Genomic DNA, 24321 nt, shown 5'->3' on the forward strand with positions numbered 1-24321 from the left:
ACGATTAAGACTAGGCCACACAATGTTTAACAAATCGCTTCTCTTTAATAAAGAAAATCCACCATTAATAAACTTTTGCAGAGAACTACTAACAGTTGAACATATTTTGCAATGCTGCAGAATAAATAAGGGAACATTTCAGGCGAAACGTTCCATAGTCCTAAGTTAAGTAAACTGGTAATTTCCATATGGTCGTTCTATAAAGTGTCGAAAACCAAAAGAAGAACGAAAAAATAAACATTCCAGAACTTCATTATTCAGATATCAATGTGATAAGTGTCTATAGTTTGGTAAACATATCCAACAACCAAATGGTATATTGGATCATATGTTTATGTTTGCTTGGGTATATATTTTTCCTATAATACAATTCAACTTCATTAAATAAAATATATACGTAGTTACAAAAAAAACCTTCTCTTTGTTAAATTTGCGCTACGATAGTTTGATATTTTGCAAAATATGTATAAGTAGGTACCAAATATTGAAAAGGATAAGTATAGGTCTAGGTACAAAAGGATAAACCAATGAACCCAACTTACCTACCACCTATAGGTACCAGGGCCAACCTATAAGAAATTCAATAACACCATCTGTCCCTTAGTTCAGCTGTCACATTTTTTCCTCTTCGTCTTCATATACTCGTATATCTGTCTAATTGCCTGTATTTATATATACATATATGAACTCAAAAAGGTCAAAAGCCACCCATGAATCGAAACGAAACTCACAGAACTCAGCTGCCAAAAAAAAAAGAAAAATTCATTTAAAATCTCCCTTAAAAAGTACTCATAATACCTCCATAGTTGTTATTCTGCCAATTCTTGAAAAATTCATACCTATCTATATCCATAGATACAAACATATACACATAGATATGTTAGTATTTCCTATCATTTGGTAAAATGCCAATAAAACAATAAATTCTAATTTCGTTTCTTCTTTACAACTCAAACAGTAGTAGGTAATCCATTCATTAAAATTCCAATAATTATATCTATAGGTAGAAAGGTAGGAGTACATATCTTTTAACTACTTGTATCTACATTTTACCTGTTTGAAATTCAAATGAAGCCCATATCTACTTTACATGAGATACTTCACACATTTTTAAATTCATTTACCTCCTTTATAACAACTCCATCTCCGGCTTTGTAGTTTTTCCGATCCGATCATCATCGTCATATGTATATGTGTATCTATGTGCTTATAGCTTATATTTTAGATAGGTACTTGTGGAAACTATGACCTACCTGTTATATTCTCGGAACCATCTCATACAACTTTGAAAGAAATAGAAAAATAAATACAATAGATATACGAGTAGATAAATTAAAATTGACATCACTCATCGATTTCCCTGCTCGGTGTGATGTGTAATCATGTTATACAAAAAAATTACTGTTTATTTAGACTTGCAGTGGTGTAGCTTGGGTGTCATGGCGCCTTGACAATTCGATTTGGCTGTCAGTGTTGTTAGTGACAGTTGACAGTTCACAAATACTTTGTTTTAATTGCCATTCGAAACTTGATTCGTGTACGATAAATATGTAGGTCGAATTGTATAATAACGTTCTTCAATTCCTTATTTTCATTTGTTAATCAGAAGATCAAATTTTAATATGGCAACCCTTTTTCTTTGACAGCTGACATTTGTTTAAATCCGGTGCAATTTCAAATCCTGTTTGCTGTATAAAAAAACTATGGAACTGCCATCAAATAGGATATAATTTCAATGCATTGACGTGTGTACTCATGGTTTTCCGCCATTCTCAAATTTATCACAAAAAGTTCTCTGACAGCTGTTTAGGTGTCGCTTGGGGCGTTCTTATCAAATTGCTTAAGATTTTACATAAAATGGTGTTATGAACGTGGTATATGGAATAAAGGGATGAGACTTTTACTGAGACTCGATTTGCGATTTAAGAAAGAATCTCTATACTTGATAATATGCCCGAAATTAAGCTCAAGGGTAAACTGATGAGCATTTCTAGAAGTGCGAGTATTACGGCTGAATGGTTTAAGGGATGGGTAGTACCCGTGGCATGATAGTTAGTGCGTTGGACTTTATCCAAGAAGCGGCTCCTTTCTGGACCTTTTGCTGTACGACACCAGACTGACAGTTACAGACAAAGTGGGTAATCACCCGCGAAACTGCTTACAGACAGTCGAGTACGACAGTGATCACTGCGGACTGGCTGCTGTAATGCAGATTCCGAACGAACGCGTGGAGTTGGAGGAATACGTTGCAACGCACTCTTACAATTACAGTAAGATGCGTTGGCCTCGTTTCACCAACGCCTTAGCGAGAGAACTTCGTTCGAGTGACATAGCCCCACCAAACAACAGAAACCTGACAAATACAGAAATTGACCAACATTTACAACAGATGGACGAAACAATAAAACGAACAATGGAAAGGACAATTCCAAAGTACAAAGAACGGGACCAAATGGACGCTTACAGAAACGCGACAATTGACGCACTACGTAGGCACAAGAGTGGCTTACTGACAAGACTCAAAAACTTGTACAGACGACTTACAGACCCACGCGACTTGGAGGTTAGGACACTGAAATCGTCAATAAAAAATGTCAATCTGTTGATTAAGGAGAACTACAGGTTATCAATTAACAAGTACTGGGACCGCAAGATCCGGTCAGTTAATTCGAGTGACCCTGGTATGTTCCCCAAAATCAATAAGATATTCAGAAAAAAAAAAGTACAATGACCTTCCGTGTCTTAAACTCCAAAGAACCGAAGAGAACAGAGACGTACTCAGGACAGCGCAAACAGATCCAGAAGAAGCCATCTTTGACGATGACTTTTATATAATTGAAGATCCGAAGGAAAAAGTGGACGCGGTGGCAGCTGCTTTTCAGCAAGTGTACAAGGTGAATGTTAGCATTCGCCCCAACCACGACCTGGAAAACAGAGCCCTACTTAATCACTTTTACCTTCGAAATGATATGACACAATGGCGATCTGAGAACCGCGGTTTCATGCGGTTCAATGACGATTCCTTGGCAAATGCCATAATCGCCGAGCAAACGGGACCAAGTCCCTTGTTAGTGACGAAGGTTGAGCTTCAGCTCATCTTTAATTCAATAAAAAACAAAAAGTCAGCAGGTGTCGATGGTATATCCAACGTTGTACTTAGACATTTTCCGATGGAAGCAATTGACATTTACACCACGCTCTTCAATAATGCACTGAATAATGCATATTATCCAGTGCATTGGAAGACCGCTGTGGTTCATCCTCTCCCGAAAAAGGGAAAGGACAACTCCAACCCGTCAAATCTTCGGTCGATAAGTCTTCTTCCGAGTATCAGCAAAGTTTTCGAAAAGATCATTAATAGGGCTCTGACTAAGTGGGCTGCGGACAACAAAATAATTCCGGATAAACAGTTCGGGTTCAAGGCGGGTCATGACACAATTCATGCTGCGTCTAAACTCGTTTCTGATATCCAATGGAATAAATCAAAACAACAATGCACAGGTGCTGTTCTTGTTGATTTGGAAAAGGCCTTTGACACCGTATGGTTAGAGGGCCTTTACCTAAAACTGAGCAGGCTTGGCATAAGCAAGCCATTGTTGTATATACTTTATGATATGCTTAACGGTAGAAAGTTTGTTGTCAAAAGTGGCAATGTAACTTCTACCACAACATTCTCAATTAAAAATGGTCTTCAACAGGGAGCGGTGAATTCGCCGATTCTCTTCAGCATTTACACCAGCGATCTGATAGGTAGTCTTACAAAGGCAATTGCGTACGCCGACGATCTAATTGCGTACAGAACGGCCCAAAAGGTTGAGGTTATTAGAATTCTCTTGCAGCGTGATTTCGACAAGATTCAGCGATATTGCGACGACTGGAAACTGAAAATAAATGTCCAGAAGTCAGAGACAATTCTGTTCCGGACTCCGTTGGCTAGGGCCACGAGGGATACGTGTAAGAATTGGCGCAAGATGGTCATCGTTGATCTTCACGGGCAGCCATTGGCGAGCAAAAGTGTAGTGAAGTACCTTGGTATCTGGTTAGATCAGTATTTATATTTCGACAGACATATAAATGCTGCTCTGACCAGGGCCAGAGGAGCCTTCGCTCTGACGAAACGACTGTTTTTTAGCAGTCGGCTTGACCCCAGAGTGAAGGTAATTTGCTACATGGCCCTCATACGGCCAATGATCGTTTATGGTTGTCCTGTGTGGTTCAGCGTTGCCCCTTCCCAGATGGAGAAGTTTCGGGTGTTCGAGCGGCAGTGTTTACGACGCTGTACAGGCTTATATCGAACAGCCGAATCTTCTTATGTGCATTACTATTCCAACGAGGTCCTATACAACGGGGCTCGAATCAACAGAATTGACAATTTCGTGATAAAACTCGTTCGAGGTCACATTGCAAGAGCTATGTCTTCGACCAACAATTTAATTTTCGGGGCGTTCTATCCGAACGACGAGTATTTTGAGAGTGCACGCTTGAGCGGCTTCATTCCACCAGAGGCATTCCTCTTTTTAGACAAATGCGGTCTGATACAGGATAGATTGGCAGTTCCGTTAATCTACCACGTCAGACGAAGAACCGTGGACAGGCGACTCCTGTACAATCGGGACGTCATGGCACAAGGCGGAGCAGAGCTCCTTCGGTTCAGTAGGGCTGTGTCCGAACGGGACCGAACTGATAGGGTGAAGCAGGAGAACCAGTTTTGGTGGCTTCAATCGGCACTTGATATTGGGTAGTCGGGATGGGGTTTTAAGCCTTGGCCGGCTTACATACTTGTTTTATAGTTTTAGGGCTTAGTTTTAAGTAGAATAGGCATGGTGGCACAAAAAGAAATAGAAAAAAAAAAAAAAAAAAAACAATAAACAAAAATTACAAAAAATACAAAAAAAAAAAACAAAAAAAAAAAAAACATTAAAATAAAAAAAAGAAAACATGGAATAAAAAAAAAAATAAAAATAAAAAAAGACAACAAAATATTAAAAAAAAAAATGTTTGATAGTTAGATTTGCTGCTGTGGTTGTTCTAGTTTTAAGTAGTTTATAGGTAGAATAGGTAGTTTTAGTTAGTTTTAAGTTTTATTTAAGGACCTTATTTTAAGTAGTTTGTAAGTAAAAATAAATAAAAAAAAGGATATTGATATTAGTTTTTTGTTCAAATTTTCTAATAAATACAAAAATAAATGAAATAAAATTTAAATGAAGTAAAATAGATCTTAAGGCCGAAAGGCATTAGTAATTAGTGTTATAGTTTAGCTTAGAGTGTCCGTATGGGACCATTAAGTTAGTTGTAAGTTATGGATAATTAGGCTAGTTTTATGAATTTTTGTCTAGCTTTAAGATAGGTTTAAGAATGAATTAATAAAAATGAATTTAAAAAAAAAAAAAAAAAGTGCGTTGGACTTTCATGCAAGAGGTCTGGGTTCAATCCCTACCTGTGCCACCTTAATTTAAAAAAAATAGTTTTCGCGGGTACTGCCTCTTGCAAGGAATTGACAATTCCTTCAAGAATAATTCTTGTCATGAAAAAGTGCTTTCTCAAATTAGCCGTTCGGATTCGGCCTAAAATTGAAGGTCCCTTCCATTCCTGACAACAGTATTCACACACAGGAATGGTTGCGAGTTGTAAGTCACTAGGCCCTGGTTCACAACGGACTGTTGCGCCACCCAATTTATTTATTTTTTATTTAGTTTAAGGGATGGAATGCAACTGGCTAATTCGACAGAACATTGTTTGTAAAAATATCGATAAAACAACGAAAGGCATGAAAGATTGCGGCGGTGTTCTAGCGATGTAAATTTTTCGATTATAGTTCTGGGCCTATCAGCCCTTTTTTGAATTCTATCCAAGAATTCATGTAGCGCAGTCTTCTAGAAAAAAAGTCCAATAACGATTATTTCGGCAAAAATTTCAGCTTTAACTATCAAACGGTGATCGTGATATCGATATCGTGAGAAAAAAAAACATTTTCAAGAGGTGCCGTGAAATAAGGCCAAGTGAAATTTAACCAACTTTAAAAAATTGGACTAATTGCACTTTAAAAAAGAGGCTGGGATGCGACCCACACTGATAACTTCCCATCCCGTCTGTCGATTTGTCTTGCTCAAAAGTTTGTAGTTTTTCATGTTAGTTTAAAAAGTTGTTAGTAGAATTATTCTCAAAAATTTTAAAATTACCAACAATATTTTTTATATAAAGAAGTAGTTTAGTTTGAAAAGTATTGTTAGATTTTTAGTCGAAAAATTGTGTTACCAATTTTAGTAGCATTTCTCAATTTTTTACAAATCGGATGAATTATATCAATTTGAGAGATGTCAAGAACCGAACATCAATTTTTACCAAATTTGCGTTCTATTTCTTTTAGATTTTATGGTTTACGGAAAAAACAATTTTTATAAAAAAAAATAATTATCAAAAACAATATTTTCTGTGAAATAAAAATTGTTTGAAGACTATCGTTTTACTTTTTGAAAAGCTGTTTGAGTCGGAAGTAAATTTTTACCAAGATTTAATATTGTTTTATTGTTAATTTTTTTTTTTTTTTAAAAACTGTCAATTAGAATTTTCTTATAAGCAAAAATTAGTTGGAAGCCTTACTATCAAATTTTTAAAGAAATATTTGAGTCGAAAATCAATTTTTACAAACTTTTGTTAAATTTCGTTTAAGTTTTTTTGTTAAAAAGCTGTCACTTTTTAAAGCCAATATCTCAAAGATTTGAAAATCTATTTGAGCCGAAAATTTATTTTTTCCCACCTTTATTAATTTTTTTCTAGGTTTTTTTGTAAAAAAATTGTCAATTCTCAAAATTTGTCAGAATGTTGAAGACAATATTTCTCATAAGTTAAAATTACTTGAAAGCCATAATCTATAATTTTTGAAAAGATATTTTAGTCGAAAATCAATTTCTACCAACTTTTGTTAAATTTTCTTTTAAGTTTTTATTTTTTGTAAAATAACTGTCAATTCGATTTTTCTCGAAATTTCACTGAATGTTGACAACAATATTTTTTAAATGATAAAAGTAGTTTAAACCAATATGTTAGAGCTTTGAAAAGATATTTGAGTCGAGATTCAATTTTTATCAACTTTGAATAATGTTTTTTTAAGGTTTTTATTTTTTATAAAAATAAACTTTCAATTCGATTTTTCTCAAAATTTTACAAGTTGTTAAAAACGTTATTTTTTGTTTCACAAAATTGTTTTGGAGTTAAAATCATTTTGTATTCGTTAAAATTTTACCGTGTCTTTTTTTTCATTTTTGTTTTATTTATAAAAAAACCGCTAATTGAATTTTTTTCAAGAATATAGTTTCACATTACGGTATATTATATAAAATTTAATTCAGGTCTCTAGCTTTTTGGTTGGTAAGATATTTAGGGTTAACCACAGACCACTTTTTAAGTATCTTTTATTTCGACTCTAGGGACCTTGAAACGTCGAGAAATGTCAAAATTTTGAATTTGACAAATCTGACACATTACAATAACTTCCTATGGGAAGTTAAAAAAGTGAAATAGAGCCAATTTTCAGCAGTTGGTCATATTGTTCTTTGAAAAAGTGAAATATGGCCAAACTATTTTGAGAAATAACACTGACTTATTTTTACGGTCAGGTATGTAAAGTTGCTTTCCTGCAACCCTCATGCTTGGGCACACTATAGGATTTGGTAGGATAGGTGCGAGTTTGAGTGCATGCTAAGTTTTTTTAAAAAGCTTTATCTAACTTTGTTTAAATGCTATAAGACCGACATTTGGAAATTGGCTGTATTAAATTTTATTCATTTTACTCATCTTTATTTCACGACAGCAAATTTTTCCTACAAAATTGCTATAGTTTCGTTGCTTATCTTGAAATTCCGACGATAAATCGTATTTCGAAATCACAATTCATTCAAAGTAATAGTTACACCAGCCTTATTTTCGAATAAGTAGGGTCCAATAACAGATACAGCCCGTAAATCCGTAATTCGTTGAGGATACAGATGTTTCTCAATAATCTATTTAATATTTTTCGAGCCCCAAATGTAAAATCCCGTTTATTAACAAACCCTCCAAGTTGAAAATGGTCTGAAGATGATGTTTCAATGAAAATGCTAATCATTTTGATGCATTTCAACGACTCAATCAGCAAAAATACTGGCGTATTGATTTACCGGCATGAGTTCTTGTGTTAATTCAACTTTAAAAGCCTCAAAACCTTATAGTCTTAAGGCAGAGTACGTTATTTTATGTGGTTTTTGGAAAGCCTTATTCCAAAGATCAACATGGAATGGAAGAACCTGTATTTTCGTCAAAACTAGTCAATAAATTCTTAGTTGAGCAATAAACATGGTTTCTTAACACTAACTTGTCCCAACATCTCGAATTTTTCCATAATTTTTCTTTAATTTCCGATTTTTTTTATATTGAGAGCGCACTAAAGGGGTTATTAATACCCTTATAATGATTAGACACAGTGCGAGCAATTAGGAAAAAAAGATAGGATTAGAAAGGAGAAACCGATGCACATTGGTTTTGAATGTCTGCAGATTGTAAGGAGAGGAAAATATTGAGTCAGGTATAGCATTCCACATTCTTGTAGTGCAGCTAAAGAAATAATCTCTGTACTGAACACTACGTCTTAAAGTGGGCTCGGGGGTAAATTGATGGGCATTCCTAGCAATACGGATATTACGGTTGAATTGTTTAAGGGAAAGAATGCAACTAGCTATTTCGCTAGAGAATTGTTTATAAAAATAAAGATAAAACAACGCCAGGCATAAGACCTTGCGGCGGTGTTCAAGAGAAGCAAATCTCTCGGTGAGAGAACGATGTCCGATCATTGTAGGAGAATTCTTTAATTCCTTTAATGAATTTAAACATTTTTAATAATGGCGTAAGTTTTTACTTGTCAAATGTCAAAAGATACAGCTGCCCAAATAGCGGTAAAATTTTAAACGAAACCTCTTATTGGAAAACCCTTTAGTAATGTGTACCATGGTTCAATGATAAAAGTCACTAAAACTTCCACTTTTTCGTACATCTCTTCTTAAACAAAATATTAACTTAACTTTTGCTGCCCCACATTTTTGGCGCCCTCATAAAGTGGGACAGGAAAAGACCCTTCCATACATTACAAAAAATCTAGGCTGAGTTATTTTTCTATTTAAATTTCTAAATTTAGCACATTTAATGTATAAGTTTATTTATAATTTACCTTAATAATTACAAATTCACGGCAATAACCTCAAAAGCAAGGTGAATCATATTCATTTATATATGAATCTTGCATGTGACTACTGATCTGACTGTCTGACTCTGTATAGCCTGACCAAAAGTCAACCTGTCTAGTCTAGACGTGAATAAGCAAGTCCGAATAGGGATTCTTCCATTATTTCTTTTTTTTTCCACTTCACTCCAATCCATTTGCACATGCCCCCTTTTTTATTTAGAACAACAACAAAAATAACAAAATAAAGAACGATAAAACGATGACTGTCACATCGACATGTGGTGTGCCAGAACTTGTGTATATAACTCCATCTGTCGGTTACAACAAAAGCAAGTAATTCTATGAATCACAATGTACCTACATCATTTATGTACATAAACTCAACTCGGTACTTTTTTTTGTGTTGTATTGTTGGAATAAGTATGAGCTGTTGGATCTTTTGGATTATTATTATAGGAGGTACATAATTTACGGAATTATTTTTCTACAGTTTTATGTGAATTGCAATATTGTGAGCTTGTGACATCACTTGAAATTTTTATTTATGGAGCACATTGATGGCGCGCGGCAATGGCAGATGTATCTCAATATCACCATTAACAAGAGAAAGCAACACTCAAACATAAATTGTAGAAGTGATCAGGGTTGCCATGTCCTCAACACTCTCAATCTCCATTTAAAAATGTTTCTAGTTCAAAATTGCAGCCGCCGAAATTTAGCCCACATTTAATATAAACAATCCAGTAGCTTCAGTTAAATTTAAATTATAAAACAAAAGAGACTAAAACAAACTTTTTTTGTTTAAAAGAAGAAAACGATTTCTTTTAATAGCTGCGCCACCCAGAAAGATATAAATTTAAATGGCGCCCAACAAACTAATTAAGGTGAACTCGATTGAAATGTTGTTGTCGTGTAATTCTCATAGTAAATCTGTTTTCTAGTAGTTTGCAAAAACATATACTCATGAATATGTAAAATAAATGAGATAAAAAGCAATTATACTTTTAGCTGGCGCCCAACGTGAGATTTAAGATAGTATATTTTTATACTTGCAAACAATTTTCATGCTAATTTAAGCTTCATATTACACAATTTACCATTTTTCATCAATTTGGTCGTCTTGATATGTGAAATGAGGGTGAAAAAAGAAATAACACAGTCTGGCAAGCCTAGAAAAAAAAACGATCCAAACGATCCAATTCAAAGATTCCATTTATTATTTTCATTTACTTCTATCTACACTATCCGCTATCCGCTATACCAGGGCCAGACCTTGGTCAACAATTTGTATCTGACAGCCAGCCAAGAGCCAAGCCAAACCAAACCAGAAACCAGCCCAATTCAAAAACTCACATATTTTTATTCAAAAGAAAATCCCCTCCACTTTGTATTGTGTCACTGTCAGATACTCAGATACATTTTTCAGTTCGTTCGTTTTCATGCCTTTTCGTTTTCGTCGAACGTCCGTGCGTCGCTCAACTGGAAGAGCCCCAGCTACAGCCACAGCTACAGCCAAGAGTCGAATACTCAAGTCGAGTCAGTCTATTGCAAACGGTTGAGTCGAAAAGACGTCCTCTATATTCGAGCTCTAGAAACAATACAAATACAAAACAATAATCAAAAGAGAAGAGACACAGTCACAGTAAAGTTGTTGTTGTTGTCTTGTCGGTTCGGTTCATATTAACGAATAACGATTGTATACCTATTCCTGGAAAAATATTTTTAACGAAATTCATTTTAAACGGAACTGATCGTGAGCGGTGGAAATTTCTCAGAATTAAGGTGTGTGTGTGTGTATTTTGTGTGTTTGGGATCATTTTTTGGATTCTATTCCAAGAAATAGATGTCAAAATGTTATGATAAAATGAAATTATCAAGAAATGAAATTAAATGAAAACCTAGATTTTTATTTTAACAAAAACAAAACTACAAAACAAAAATTTATTAGTAAATGAAAAAGAAAAAAAAAATAATATATAAAACCTATTATCTGTGTATCTATGTGTAAATTGGCCCCATTTTTAAAATGTAGCTTGCATCATCTTTTTTCTGCGTTCTTGACAAAAAAAAATATATAAAATTTCAACAACAAAACAAAATAATCTAATAGCTACATAAATGAAATTATTGTGCGTGTTGGAAGTAAAATGAATTAAAAGTGAACAAAGCATCGGTGTTGATATAAAGCGCAGTGTTTTCACTATCTGTACCTATCTTCATTTTTTCCCACCTGTCATTAATTGGATTGGATTATAACTTATACTTACATATATCTGCTTATGTACATCTAGCTACTGCGGGAAACTCGGGAATCTTGGATTACTCTTATTATCTCTACGCAAATATGGATATATAAAACGTTCGGCAAATATCTACCGACTTGAAACTTATTTCATCTTATTAATCGCACGAAGATACAAAGTTTTTTAGCAAGATAATAATTTATACGTTGATGAGGTTTTGCTGTAGAAAAGTGTGTTGAAATTGAGATTTTACTAGTTTAACGCGAGCGACTAACAAGTTTTGTCTTATGTTATGTTTTTTTTGCGGCTTGCAAATACACCTTTTGGTATAAAGTTATAAGATTCAACCAGTGACGTAGTTTATGGTTAAAAATAAGAAAAAACAAAAACTTAATCTAAATAATTTTGTCTAACTTTCATAAATTATGATGAAGAACTTGCTTTACTGTTACTTAAAAATTCCTAGTGGCGTAAATTCATGGGAATTAAAACATGGGTTATGGGTATCATATCATTGAAAGAAAGTAGGTAGATAAGGCACGAGCGGTTTTAAGTACCTATACCTACTTAACTTCAGGGAAACATTTGGTCAGCAGATTTATTATGGTTTTGCCTACTTATAGACCAACTAAAAACCTAAATTCGTTGAATTTACTAATTTCTCTCCTAAAACTGTATAATTCTTACAGTTTTTTTTTCCAAAGAATCCATTAGACAATGTGTTTGCATAACAAAGAAAGGAATTAAAAAAAAAAACACACACCAAAAATGTTGTTAAGTGGCGCCCAAGTGAAAATGCGGGTTATTTGTTTTTATGCATATTTTTTGTGAGGTCTTCAAAGAAACAAAGTGATCTTAGTGATCTTGTGTTCTAGAATTTTATTTGTGTAAATGATAATGGAATAGGTAGACACTCATATGTTTGTATCATGTTTGTTTCGAGCTTAAATATGACTTTTGTATGGTTCTTTAAAGGTGCTAAAAATAAGTTATTTCAGCGATTATTTCTTTTTCTTGGTACAAACTGTTTCTTTTACAAAAGTATGAAGCTTTACAATGTTGGTGTTAAGTGGCGCCCAACAGAAAATGAGGGTTATTTAATTTTATAAATTTTATTTGTCAGATTTCTTGAGAAACATTAAATGCCTTGAATAATTCTCTATATGATCATACGTCACGTACATTTTGAATTTTCTAACTTTTTAGTCTCGAGCTTGATGTGAATTTGTACAATTTTTCGTACCTTAACAGTTTCGAACATAAATTTAAGTCTTTTAACATTCATTTAAATGTGCTAAAAAATAAGTTATTCCCGCGATTATTTCTTTGCCGTGACAGGAACTGCTACTATTACAAAAGAATGAAGCTTTAAAATGGTGGTGTTAAGTGGCGCCCAACAGAAAATGCGGGTTATTTGATTTTATGTGTTTTCATTGTCAGGTTTCTAAAGAAACATAAAATGTCCTGAATATTGCTAAATTTAAATATTTTATTTGAGAACATATGTACATAATCTAAATGTAAAAATTTCTAACTTTTTATTATCGAGCTTCATGTGACTTTTTTACATTTTTTCGTACCTTGACAGTTTCGAACATAAATGTTAGACTTTACATTTATTTAAAAGTGCCCAAAAATAATTTATTCAGCGATTATTGTTTTTTTTTGGCACACTTCGTGCTTCTTTTACAATTTTACAAAAGAATGAAGCTTGTAAATGTTGGTGTTAATTGGCGCCCAACAGAAAATTAGGGTTATATGATTTAATATATTTTTTATTAAGAAACATAAAATGCCCTGAATAATTCTATATATGAACATACGGCACGTACATGTTTAATTTTTTAACTTTTTAGTTTCGAGCTTGATGTGAATTTTTACATTTTTTTTCGTACCGTGACAGTTCCGAACATAAATGTAAGTCTTTTAACATTCATTTAAAAGTGCTTAAAAATAAGTTATTTCCGCGATAATTCCTTAGTCAGCTGTTATTCTTTTTCTTATTACAAACTGTTTCTTTTGCAAAAGAATGAAGCATTAAAATGTTGGTGTTAAGTGGCGCCCAACAGAAAATGCGAGTTATCTAATTTTATAAATTATATCTGTCAAATTTCAAAAAAAAATAAATAAAATGCCCTGAATATTTCTAAATTAAAATATTTTATTTGAGAACATAAGTTATGCACATTTTTAGTATCGAGCTTCATGTGACTTTTTAAATTTTTTTCATACCTTGACAGTTTCGAACATAAATGTAAGACTTTTTACATTTATTTAAAAGTGCTAAAAAATAGGTTACTTCTGCGATTATTGTTTCTTTTCTTGATACGAATTATTACTGTTACAAAATAACGATTTTTTTTGTAAATGTTGGTGTTAAGTGGCGCCCAACAGAAAATGCGAGTTATCAAATTTTATGTATTTTATTTGTGTGATTTTTAAAGAAACATAAATTGACCTGAATAATTCTATATTTAAATACTTTATTTGAGAAAATACATCATGTACATGTACAATTTTCTAACTTTTTAGCATCGAGCTTAATATGACTTTTTACATTTTTTTTGCACCTTGTTAGTTTCGATCTTATTATGGCTTTCTGCTTTCATATAAAAGTGCTCAAAAATAAGTCATTTAAGTAATTTATTTCTTGGCATGAACTGTTCGTGTTACAAAACAATGATTGTCTTAAATGGCGCCCAACAGTAAGTGCGAAATCTTGTGTTCTAACATTTTTAAGCAAATAAAGTGAATTTTGTATCTTGTTATTTTCGATAGCTTTTTTAACATTTATTAGTGATAAATTTATAATAATTGTATTCAATTATTACTTTGCACGTACTGTCACTGTGTTAGAAGTGTTTATTGCTGCTAAGCAATTGCACTTAAAAGTGTCTTAATTTTATAAGTGGTTTACCTACTTAAGTGGAGAAATTATTATCTTAACTTATAGACAAACGTGGAAAATTGCACAACGGAGATGTTTTCTTAGGAATTCTGTTTTAATTTTTATAGAAACTGCTTTTTAGGGATGTTTTTTTTTAAATATAACAAAATAAATCGAGATAACAAATACGGGATTTTATTAAACTGATTACAATAATTTTTGTAAGTGATTTATTTCAAAATTGTAGGTGTGCAGTGTTTTTGCCATGAGACGTCTTCCTTCTCTAAAAGTCCACGACTGTATTGTAAGCTTTTGTAATTTTTTTAATAATGGCGCACAACTGCTATAGAAGAACGTTGGATATTGATGTTTAGCGAAATGGCGCACTTCTTATTGTTTATAAAAATCAAACTATTCAATATTAAAAAATCATACGTTTTTGCTAAAAATTTTAAGTCAATAAGTTAAAAATTGTCTGAGCTATGAGTCCGGCCAACTTAAAAAAACTCAATTTTTAAATAAAAAAAAGTCTTTTGCGACAGTATTTTTAAAGCACAAAATTATTCTATTTTTGAAAGTTCTTAAAAATGTTTAAATCGAATTTTAATCAATTTTTTTACAAAAGATTTTCCTTACTTTTTTCATATCCATTTTTATCTTACTTTCAATTGTAGTGTCTTTTATTATTTTTAAAATAATGTGACTTCGCTCATCTAATGTCTTCATTAAAATTGAAAAGATTATTTTCTGAAAAAAAAAATATTATTTAATTTGATGTGAGAGCTATAGTCAACACATAAGATGACAGTTAAAAAAATTAAATATTCAGTTTTAGAGTTAACTTATTGCCAGTCTAAATTACAACTCTGAAACCTTCCATCTCATCTATTTATTATATAAAATGAATATCTTACAAAATGAAGTCAAAATTATGTGTAGGTTTTTTGCAAAAGAGAACCAGAGGATTTACACAGAATCTGTCAACTTGAAAAGTGACAACCATTAGGTACTTTATTGAAACTGACAGCTATAAAATGTATTCTATTTGTATGGTTGGAAACAGACCTACAAACCATCAAATTGAGTTCGGGTCGTGTTCATATTATTAGACATGTTTTGTTTTCAATGAATTGGAATGTAATGTTGGAAAATTATTTAAATGTTTTGAATTCTATGGAAATGCGTAGGTATTAGGTGTTGTTATCTTTTTCTAAAGCATAATAGAACAATTTGATGATGGAAATAAAAACATCCCCAAAGTGTGGTTTTGACATTTAAAACAAAAAAAACAACAAACAACTCTATTAAAATCCCAGGAGGATTTACGATTCTGTCAGCTTCTGTCTTCACAAAACGAAAATACTCTGTGTTAATACTTTTCACATGTGTGATTGTTCTCTTTGATCTTTGACATGTGTTTAAAATAAATTTGCACATCAACAAATTTATATACCGTTATAGATTTGACGTTTTGTCATTAAATAATATTACGCACTTAAAAAGCTGATGCCATCAGTTTTCTTTGTAATTGAATATGTTTTTTTTAATTTTTGTACTTGTATGTCATTGCCGCCACATGTCACTCTAACAAGAAAAATTAATCATTTCCTAATTGTCACACTTGTCAAAATATTAGTTGTTTTTATTTTTGTTGGCCTGCCTACAGTCTTTAATAATTTTTCTGCAGCTGTCTCACTTTCGAGTATATTATATTTTCTTCTTTTCTGACAGCGTAATTTCATTTCCATCATCTCCTACTTGAACAAATTCCTTTTACTTTCTTATAATTTTCTACTAATCTATACTTTACTTTAAAGCTTCTACATTTATATATGTATATTGTTATTTCCCGTCTTAGTCAATTTCTATGGCAACCTACATTTTCCCGCTTCGCTCACACAAAAATACAAAATGTCTTTAAGTATAAAGTAGGTGTCAGAGAGATGTCATCGATTGTAACCACAACTGCCAAAAATAGATATACACGTCTCGCTCGTTGGTACTTTCAATTTTTAAAACGAAATGACAAAAATAAACTTATAATATTATTTCCGATAAAAGTACACACACAAAAAAAATAAGCTTCTTCTTTTTAAGCGGAAGTGGTGTCATTGAATTTCATCACAACTTGCGTCGGTTGGTCATCTTTATATATGTCAAAAAATAAAAATTGGTTTCCAAACGGAAAAAGATACTTAAAAGTATGTTTTTTCCTCTCCACACGAGCCAATTTTGGAATTTTCGATGACTTTGCCACTTTGAAGAGTTTAAAGATAAAATCCAAATAAGTCACCGCCTTCAACCCTCACGTCAAACATTTCAGTACTTTAAATCATAAATACTCCATGAAGATAGAAGTGGTAGTGGCCCCCACGACATAACACATAATGTGAACCGGAGCAGTATGTTGGCTTGGGGTTTAGTCTTTAAGTGTTTTTATTTTGCTACCACTTGTTTGAAAGGTTTTAAAGCTGTCACGCTGGTGTTAAGTATGAAAGGAAATCCATAATCTGATTTTAAAAAATCAAAGCAAATGACGTACACGCAGCAGCTTCTCAAGAATATACACTTTTTTTAGAACCAGTGGAAAGCAAAAACCTTACTAACACTTGTTGTTTATCAATTTGGAATTGTATTTTATTTCGATAAGACATGTAGGAGTTCTTTTTTTTTAATTGAGTACATGTGCTAAATAAACGTTCTTTTTATAATCACCATGACGTCTAATTCTGACGTATACAAAATTACAATTTTCATATTCCATGCGCTGGCGCTGTATGGCGATGGCATGGGGGCGGCGATTGTGTTTACTATTTTATGACATTTAAACATGCCGTATCTGTTGTCAAATAGAATCAAATTATAAAACAGAATCCGTTTTCATCTTTAAAAGAGATAAGACAGTTTTGTTTGTTTTATTTCATTGCGTTCTTTGGAAGTATAGAAGGTGTGTTTGTTTATAGAATTATTTAAACTTTTTTTTGATGTGTGTTCAATGACGTAGAGACAGTGTAAACAAGTTGACGTCTTTCAATTTTTTTATTGTTTATAAAATGATTTTTACTCATGAATTGCAGATTGAAATTGAATTTCATAAAATTATTTTAGCGTAAAAGCTGTATGCGTTTGTTTTCTGGAAAATCATGGTCTGACGTAGATGAAATAATTTCGCTTGTTTTCACATGTCAAAGTAGTCTTTTAGTTAAATCTGACATGTGACATTCATTTAAAGAGGACAACATTTTTATTAAATTAATGTTTTGAACATTTAATTAAAAATTTATTTAAAACACAAGAAAAAAGCATTATTTTTAAATTATTTAATTTATTTTAACTTAACAACTGTCAGTTCAAAGAAATTGCTTGCGGCTTCATTTATGAGTTTGACTTATTCGTTTGAATTGTTCTGAAACTGATTTAAGTAGGAACATTTAATCCCAAAAGAAGGTCATTGTAATTGCTTCAGGGAACAAGGAAAATCAAACAGATCCATACTTCTTTTAGTCTTCTTTCACACGTATGAACTAATTGATTGGTCTCTTTTGAGGTAACTCATTTAACGAGTTAAAAAGAAATAAAGGGCTATAAGTTCGAATGACTTTTTTTAAATAAAGTTTCTTTTAAAAATGCAGTTTTTGTAATTTTTTGACAGATGAATTAATCCCATTGACTTGACTTTAAAATCAATCGCGTCACACCAACGAGATAGCCAGTTCTGAAATCAAAGTTGACAGTGAACAGATTTATTTTTTCCAAAGTAAATTTCCACAATTTGAAAGCATTTTTCTAGAGTTAGACGTTTCAAGATTAATTAACCAACCTCAATCAATGAACTTTCAATCCTGTTTGACGTTTTCAACTATTAAACTGTAGAAAGTAACAGAGTTTGACATTCCCAACTGTCATACTATAGGCAGCAATACACTTTTTAACTGTCGAACTTTAAGAAATGCAAGTTACTGTCATGTACAAATTTGGTTTTAGGCTTCTAGAAGCCTTATAAGTTTCATCACCCGATACACAGGTTTTATATTTAAAAAAAAACACGTTTACATGAATTTAAGTTTACTTTTTTTTCGATTTTGCATAAAAAACTAATATAATTTTTATTTATTTCATTACAGACTTTCAAAAGAAATGACTCAAAGCTCCCATCAACATTGGACACAAACAAAAACCAATTATTCTTCCACATTTAGTATCAATAATAATTGCCCAATCAAATAGCAGTCATAAAAAGTCTAAATTGACTTTGCCTAGTAAATCTAATGGGGCACCGTCTTAGTAAAACAATTATAGCCGATGGTTCAAACATTGCGGCAAATGATAAGAAAACCAAACGTTCTTCAACTAAAAATAACCACTCTACATCATCATCATCATCTAAAAGAGAATCATCCAATAATAATACCTCATCATCATTGAATCTCGACACATCTTCTACGGGAGGTCCTAGAATAAAAGTCATAACAGACTCTCAAGCTGCAGTTCGATTAGAAACTAGCAGTGAATCAAGTTCCTCTGCAAACGGTTCCACACAAATAATCATTAAAATTCTACTAGCCACAATGGAACCGGGTGATGAAAATGATCCAACATCATCATCATCATCAAAAACAACAACAGCAACACAAAGACTAGATGCCCATGCCACATTAGAAAGTAATAATAATTTGAATGTTGAACGTTCAAATTTGACAGTTAATGCAATTAATTTTCAACGGAATATCGCTTGCGATCAAGGAAGTGAGGTTAAATTGAATAATTTAAATGGCGGCGGTGGCGGCAGCGGATCATCGATGATGTTAAAAAATAATATTAATAATAACAATAATAGTAATAATAATTTCGTGAGTAATTTTACGGTCGAGCAGAATAGTGATGAATTTAGGAACGGACAAAATGTACAGAATTTAAATATAGTGGTGCAACAAATGGGAAATAGCCAGATTCTAAATAAAAATAATGCCACAGACACCCGGCAAAGTAATAATAATAATGACAGTTCGAGCAATCGGAGTAGCATGAGTTGCAGTGAATTCAGTGATGCCAACGTTGAGTCCTTTGACGAGGAGTGTTCGACGAAAGCGAGTGCAATTACTGCATCGACGTGTGCTGAAGGTGAGTTATCAATTATTTTATTTACATATTAGACTTACACCTCAACATGACAGTTCCTAAAACAAACTGACAGTCACTTCATCACTCACTAATAGTATTACTAAATGTCAAAATGACAGCATATCTTGATATCTTACTTCTTTTTGCATATACATATGACGTTTAATGATCGAAGATTAGGAAACTTATTTGGCGCTATTTTTTTGTATTACCGTTTTTCCTTGCGAGTCAAAAATGCTTTAAACGTCATAGACTTGACAGCTAAGACAAAATGTACGATAACAATTACGCGCCATTTTTTAGCTACGTTTTTTATATTTGTGTTTTAATACAAATGTCAAAAATAATTTAAACGTCAGTGACTTGACAGTTAGGACAAAATGTACAAGAACCCCTACATACCGACATTTTTTCCGCCCTGCTTAACTTTTTACTAATACAATTTTTCTTTTCTTTTTCAGATTGCAAGAGTTACTGCTGTCACCAAAAAAAATCCACATCATCCTCAACCTCCGCCTATCATTCCAAATGGACCTACTGCAAAGGCACCTGTGCCGATGTTATAAACAAATTTCGACCAAGTTGTAGTAAAAAACAAAACCAACTTCCATCAAGCACATCAAGCCAGAGTTCCGAGGTGCAGCCGCGGGCGGTTGCCTTAGCCAACTCATGTGATTTGTCTCGAACGTCAAGCAATCATTTGCAACTATGGTCACCCCAAATTGTGCTCGTTCAATACCCAACTGCTTCCCAAGTAGTCGCTCTAGCACCCATTGCTAATCTAGACGAACATGCATTTAGACTGATGACTGGCGATCTAGCCATCCCCCGAACACCTGAATCCTCGATTTCGATGTCGGTCTCACCGTGTTCGACGACGTCTTCGGTGGCGGCGACGACGCCAGCGCCAAATGGACCCGTTGTGCATTCACAGGTTGATTTCATGCATTCGCTGGTGCCGGACTTGGACAAGATCACAAAATCCACCTACTATTGGGGAAAAATGGATCGGTACGAGGCTGAAAGACTATTGGAAGGAAAGCCCGAGGGAACATTTCTACTGAGAGACTCAGCTCAAGAGGAATATCTGTTTTCGGTGACGTTCCGGAAGTATGGGCGATCGTTGCACGCGCGAATCGAACAGTTCAATCATGAATTCAGCTTTGATTGTCATGATCCTGGCGTTTTCACAGCCCCCACAGTCACCGGCCTGCTGGAACACTACAAAGACCCAAGTATTGTTATGTTCTTTGAACCAATGCTAACCTCTCCTCTGCATCGGACGAAGACATTTTCCCTCCAACAACTGTGCCGCGCAACAATCGTCAGCAGAACTACCTACGATGGCATCTCCGAACTCGAAATTCCCATCCGACTCAAGTCCTACCTAAAAGAGTACCACTATAAGCAACGTGTGCGCGTTAAGCCTTTCGATGAATCCTTCTATAATTGTGCCTAGTTAAAATGGCCCTATCACTTGTGTTGGACTCAAGGGAACCTGCAAGCATAACAAAAGCAACATTTACCGTTAACAGCATATCAAAAACCAAAAAACTGCCCCTCGTTTAAAAAAAATGCACTGCGCTCAAAATGGCCGCTCAACTATTATAATGATTTTAAGGGCGCCATCACAGTTCGCAGACTTTTAACTTTTAAGAAAAACAACAAAAAATAAAAAGAAATCCCCAGTGATGAAAGTATTTATTAAATTCCATAAAATTCTCTCTAATTTGATTTAAAACAAAACAAAACAAAAAACTATCAATTTTGTTAATTATTTATTTCCAGAAACAAACAAAAATTGTATTGAACCAAACAAAATAACCGCCATTTTCCTTTTTCCTTTGTGACAAAATAAATTATGTTAATTTTTAATATGGCGGTTAAGTTCAAATTATAGCAAAACAAAAAGAAAAAGAAAACCCTGTATTATATTTTTTAAATATAGGTCCATAAATAATAATTAATTATTAAACAAACAAACAAACAAAAAAACAAGTAAGATACAAAATAATAAAATGCATAATGAGTAAAATATAATTATTCAAAATTTTATGTACATCAAGTGTAAATATTTTCATTTTAATTATTCTCCCATTTTTCGTTACACTATTTAAAAAAAAAATTGTTATTGTTTTATTTTTTATTTTTAAATTAATTTTGAGTGGAAACCACGCATTATGAATAGACTTTTTATTTTTTAATATTTTGTTTGTATAAAATAAGAATAAAATTAACATAAATATGTTTATATTTAAAAAATATAAAATAAAACAAATTTATTTTGGCAGTGCCAAAGTTTTTATTATTATTTATAAGTTTACTGTATTTATTTGGTAGTTGAATATTATTATTATTATTAATATAATTATTATGGTAGTAATGGAATATTTATAAAATTAAGTAATATAATCAAAACAAATTAAATTATTTATATCTATTAAAAAGAAAAATTAAAAAATACTATAAAAAAGAAAATAATAGAAAAACAAACAAATCTAGAAGTGGAAAAAATATAAACAAACCTTTAGAGAAGCAAAAATAGTTAAAACAAAAATAAATTAAAGCTTATCTACTGAAAAGAAAAACTTGAATTTTATTTTTATTTCCCCAAGCTTACCAATAAATTGGAAAAGGAAGAAATTTGATAAAATCCAATTTGGTTATTGTTTGGTATTTATTTTTAGGCTCCAAAAGAAAACGTAACCGATTTGCCAGGATCATGGATATTCCCTTTATAGCTTTGGGTTGTATACTCGAGTAAATATATTTTTGGTACGTGCTCCTTTATCTGAATGAATTAGGAACTTTTTTTAAACCCCGGCCGGTTTTCACTTTTGTGTGTAGTAGAAAAAATTCCACAGGTGTAAAATCAATTATGCACAACATTTCATGGTCCCTTTGTTAGTCTTTGATGTTTCGTCAGAAGGAACCTATAAACGGGATAAACTACATTTGAAGATGCTTATCGAGTTTTGAAAAAGCAGAATCCTTAAGACATTTAAGAAAAATTGAATAAATTAATAAAATCATAAAAAAGTACGTATACGCCCGAGTGGACGTATCAAGTTTTCTTTGGGATTTTCATTTATTGTATGACTATTTCGAAATTTTTACTACTCTACGAAAACTATGCTCAAAAAACCAAAAACTCATACTCTCAGTTTCCCTACAGGATCTTCATACACTGGGCCGTTAGATTCTGAAGGCAAGATGACAGGTTTCGGTGTATACAAGTTCCCAAATGGCAACGAGTATAGAGGATATTTCAAGAATGGATTTTTTCACGGACGTGGAATGATGATAGACGAGAAAAAATTCAAAATGTGTGGATATTTCATAAATGGAAAATGTAATGAATATGATATCTTTTTTGGAGATGGATTAGAATTCCGTGAAAACAATTGGACATATTGTTCTGAGGTGGATAGACGTTTTTGGGTTGAGGTAAATCAAGGAATTCCACCAGTTGGTGAGGGATTTTTGACGAAAGAAAAACCATCAAGAATTATTCCAAGAGGTCATTATGACACCGAAGAGGGTTTCTTTGATGCGAAGACTGGTTATTTAATGGATGTGTCTGGATTGAGAATACGTCATGTTTGTCCTGATGAAAGGAAGAACATTTTAAAACATTGCAGAATGAATCAAATTGATTGTGATATTAACCATGAAATTATGAAACAAAAGGAAAAAATTGTCGCCTCAACTGATTCGTGGATATCTACAGATACAGAATAAAAATTATTTGAAAGTTATTATTAAGGATTTTTTATTTTTGAATCGAAAGAACAAACTAGAAATCTTCAAGGACTTTTTATTTGAAAAGTTTATATTTCTAAGATTCCTCATAATTTGTTTTAGTCAATTTGACAGAGGAGGAGAATTCAGTCTTCATCCTCACATAGCTGTCAAATTAGGTTTGCAATTTCTTTCTTTCTTTATGAATTGATTTCTGTAATCAGAGTTTTGAATAAAGAAATCTCTGTGACTTAGAAACATAAACTGAATATTTGTTGTTTTTTTTTTTTGCAAAAACGCTATAGAGTTGGAAAGAAAATTGTTTACAAAAAAGAAACTTCACAAATTATTACCGGAAATTGATTTTTAAGCTACAGGGTTTCTGTACTGGGTTTCGATTAGTTTTCGTTAAGAAAATAATTATAACTCTGACTGAAAGATGTCGCTGTGTTGAGTTATTCGCAGATAGATGTCAATTCTATGCAACAGTTTATATTTAAAATCTTCTCTTCCAATGACTCAAATACAAATTTCAGTTTGTGCAATATTATGCTTGAGTTTAACCTGTGTATATATATTTGAAAATATATATACAAAGGTTTAATTATTGCAAAAATTACAAATAACAGAGGATACAGGGTCAATAAAAACTAAAATACTTTGGGTAGTTATAAATATTTAAAACAAACACTAAAGTTAAGTGTGTAACAGCCAATTAAAGTTATAATATTCATTGAAAATTAACTTGGCTTATCCCCGTCCTGGGGGTTGTGCCTTGTCGGGGTCACTTCTTGACCACGTAAAAATATCCTAGTTGCGAAGCACCAACAAGCTTCGAATACAGACGGATGTAGTGCTGACAACCCACGCAAATAATTAAGGAAACGAACTTCAGATATGCACATGGAATGTTAGGTCCCTTAACAGACCACGTGAAGCCAAAGAATTAGCGGAGGACTTCACCCGCTGTAAAGCAGACATCACAGCAATCCAGGAAATACGATGGGATGGGCCGGGCAAAAGAGAATTAAAGACTATGGTGACTGCTACCTAGAAAACCACTAGCGCTTATTTGGATGCGGCTTTGTCATTTGAGCCAGACTTGAGCAACAAGT

At 32.7% G+C, this 24321-nt stretch overlaps 2 protein-coding genes across 3 annotated transcripts in view; both read left to right on the forward strand.

The window, feature by feature from the left end:
- Nucleotides 1-22053, forward strand: part of LOC129940838 (putative mediator of RNA polymerase II transcription subunit 26) — a 95567-nt gene extending 73514 nt beyond the window's left edge. Inside the window, exons 1-3 of one of the 2 annotated variants that reach the window (XM_056049336.1) lie at nt 10707-10996; nt 18469-19465; nt 19927-22053. In XM_056049336.1, coding sequence (XP_055905311.1) covers nt 18613-19465; nt 19927-20924 — 1851 coding nt within the window. In that variant the 5' untranslated portion in view covers nt 10707-10996; nt 18469-18612 and the 3' untranslated portion in view covers nt 20925-22053. Of the gene's footprint in view, nt 1-10706; nt 10997-18468; nt 19466-19926 lie in introns of those variants that run through there. The other variant, XM_056049337.1, reaches the window with a different exon arrangement.
- A 460-nt stretch (nt 22054-22513) lies between these two features.
- Nucleotides 22514-23223, forward strand: LOC129940840 (MORN repeat-containing protein 5-like). The gene has a single exon (XM_056049338.1). It carries the CDS (start codon nt 22598-22600, stop codon nt 23204-23206), a length of 609 nt encoding a protein of 202 aa, XP_055905313.1. The 5' UTR covers nt 22514-22597; the 3' UTR covers nt 23207-23223.
- Nucleotides 23224-24321: the final 1098 nt, after the last annotated feature.

This window comes from Eupeodes corollae, chromosome 1, assembly GCF_945859685.1.
Source record: "Eupeodes corollae chromosome 1, idEupCoro1.1, whole genome shotgun sequence".
NCBI lineage: Eukaryota > Metazoa > Arthropoda > Insecta > Diptera > Syrphidae > Eupeodes > Eupeodes corollae.

What these genes read in the sequence shown, in the direction of transcription:
- LOC129940840 (XM_056049338.1), top strand. Translation starts at nt 22,598, where the DNA reads ATGCTCAAAAAACCAAAAACTCATACTCTCAGTTTCCCTACAGGATCT.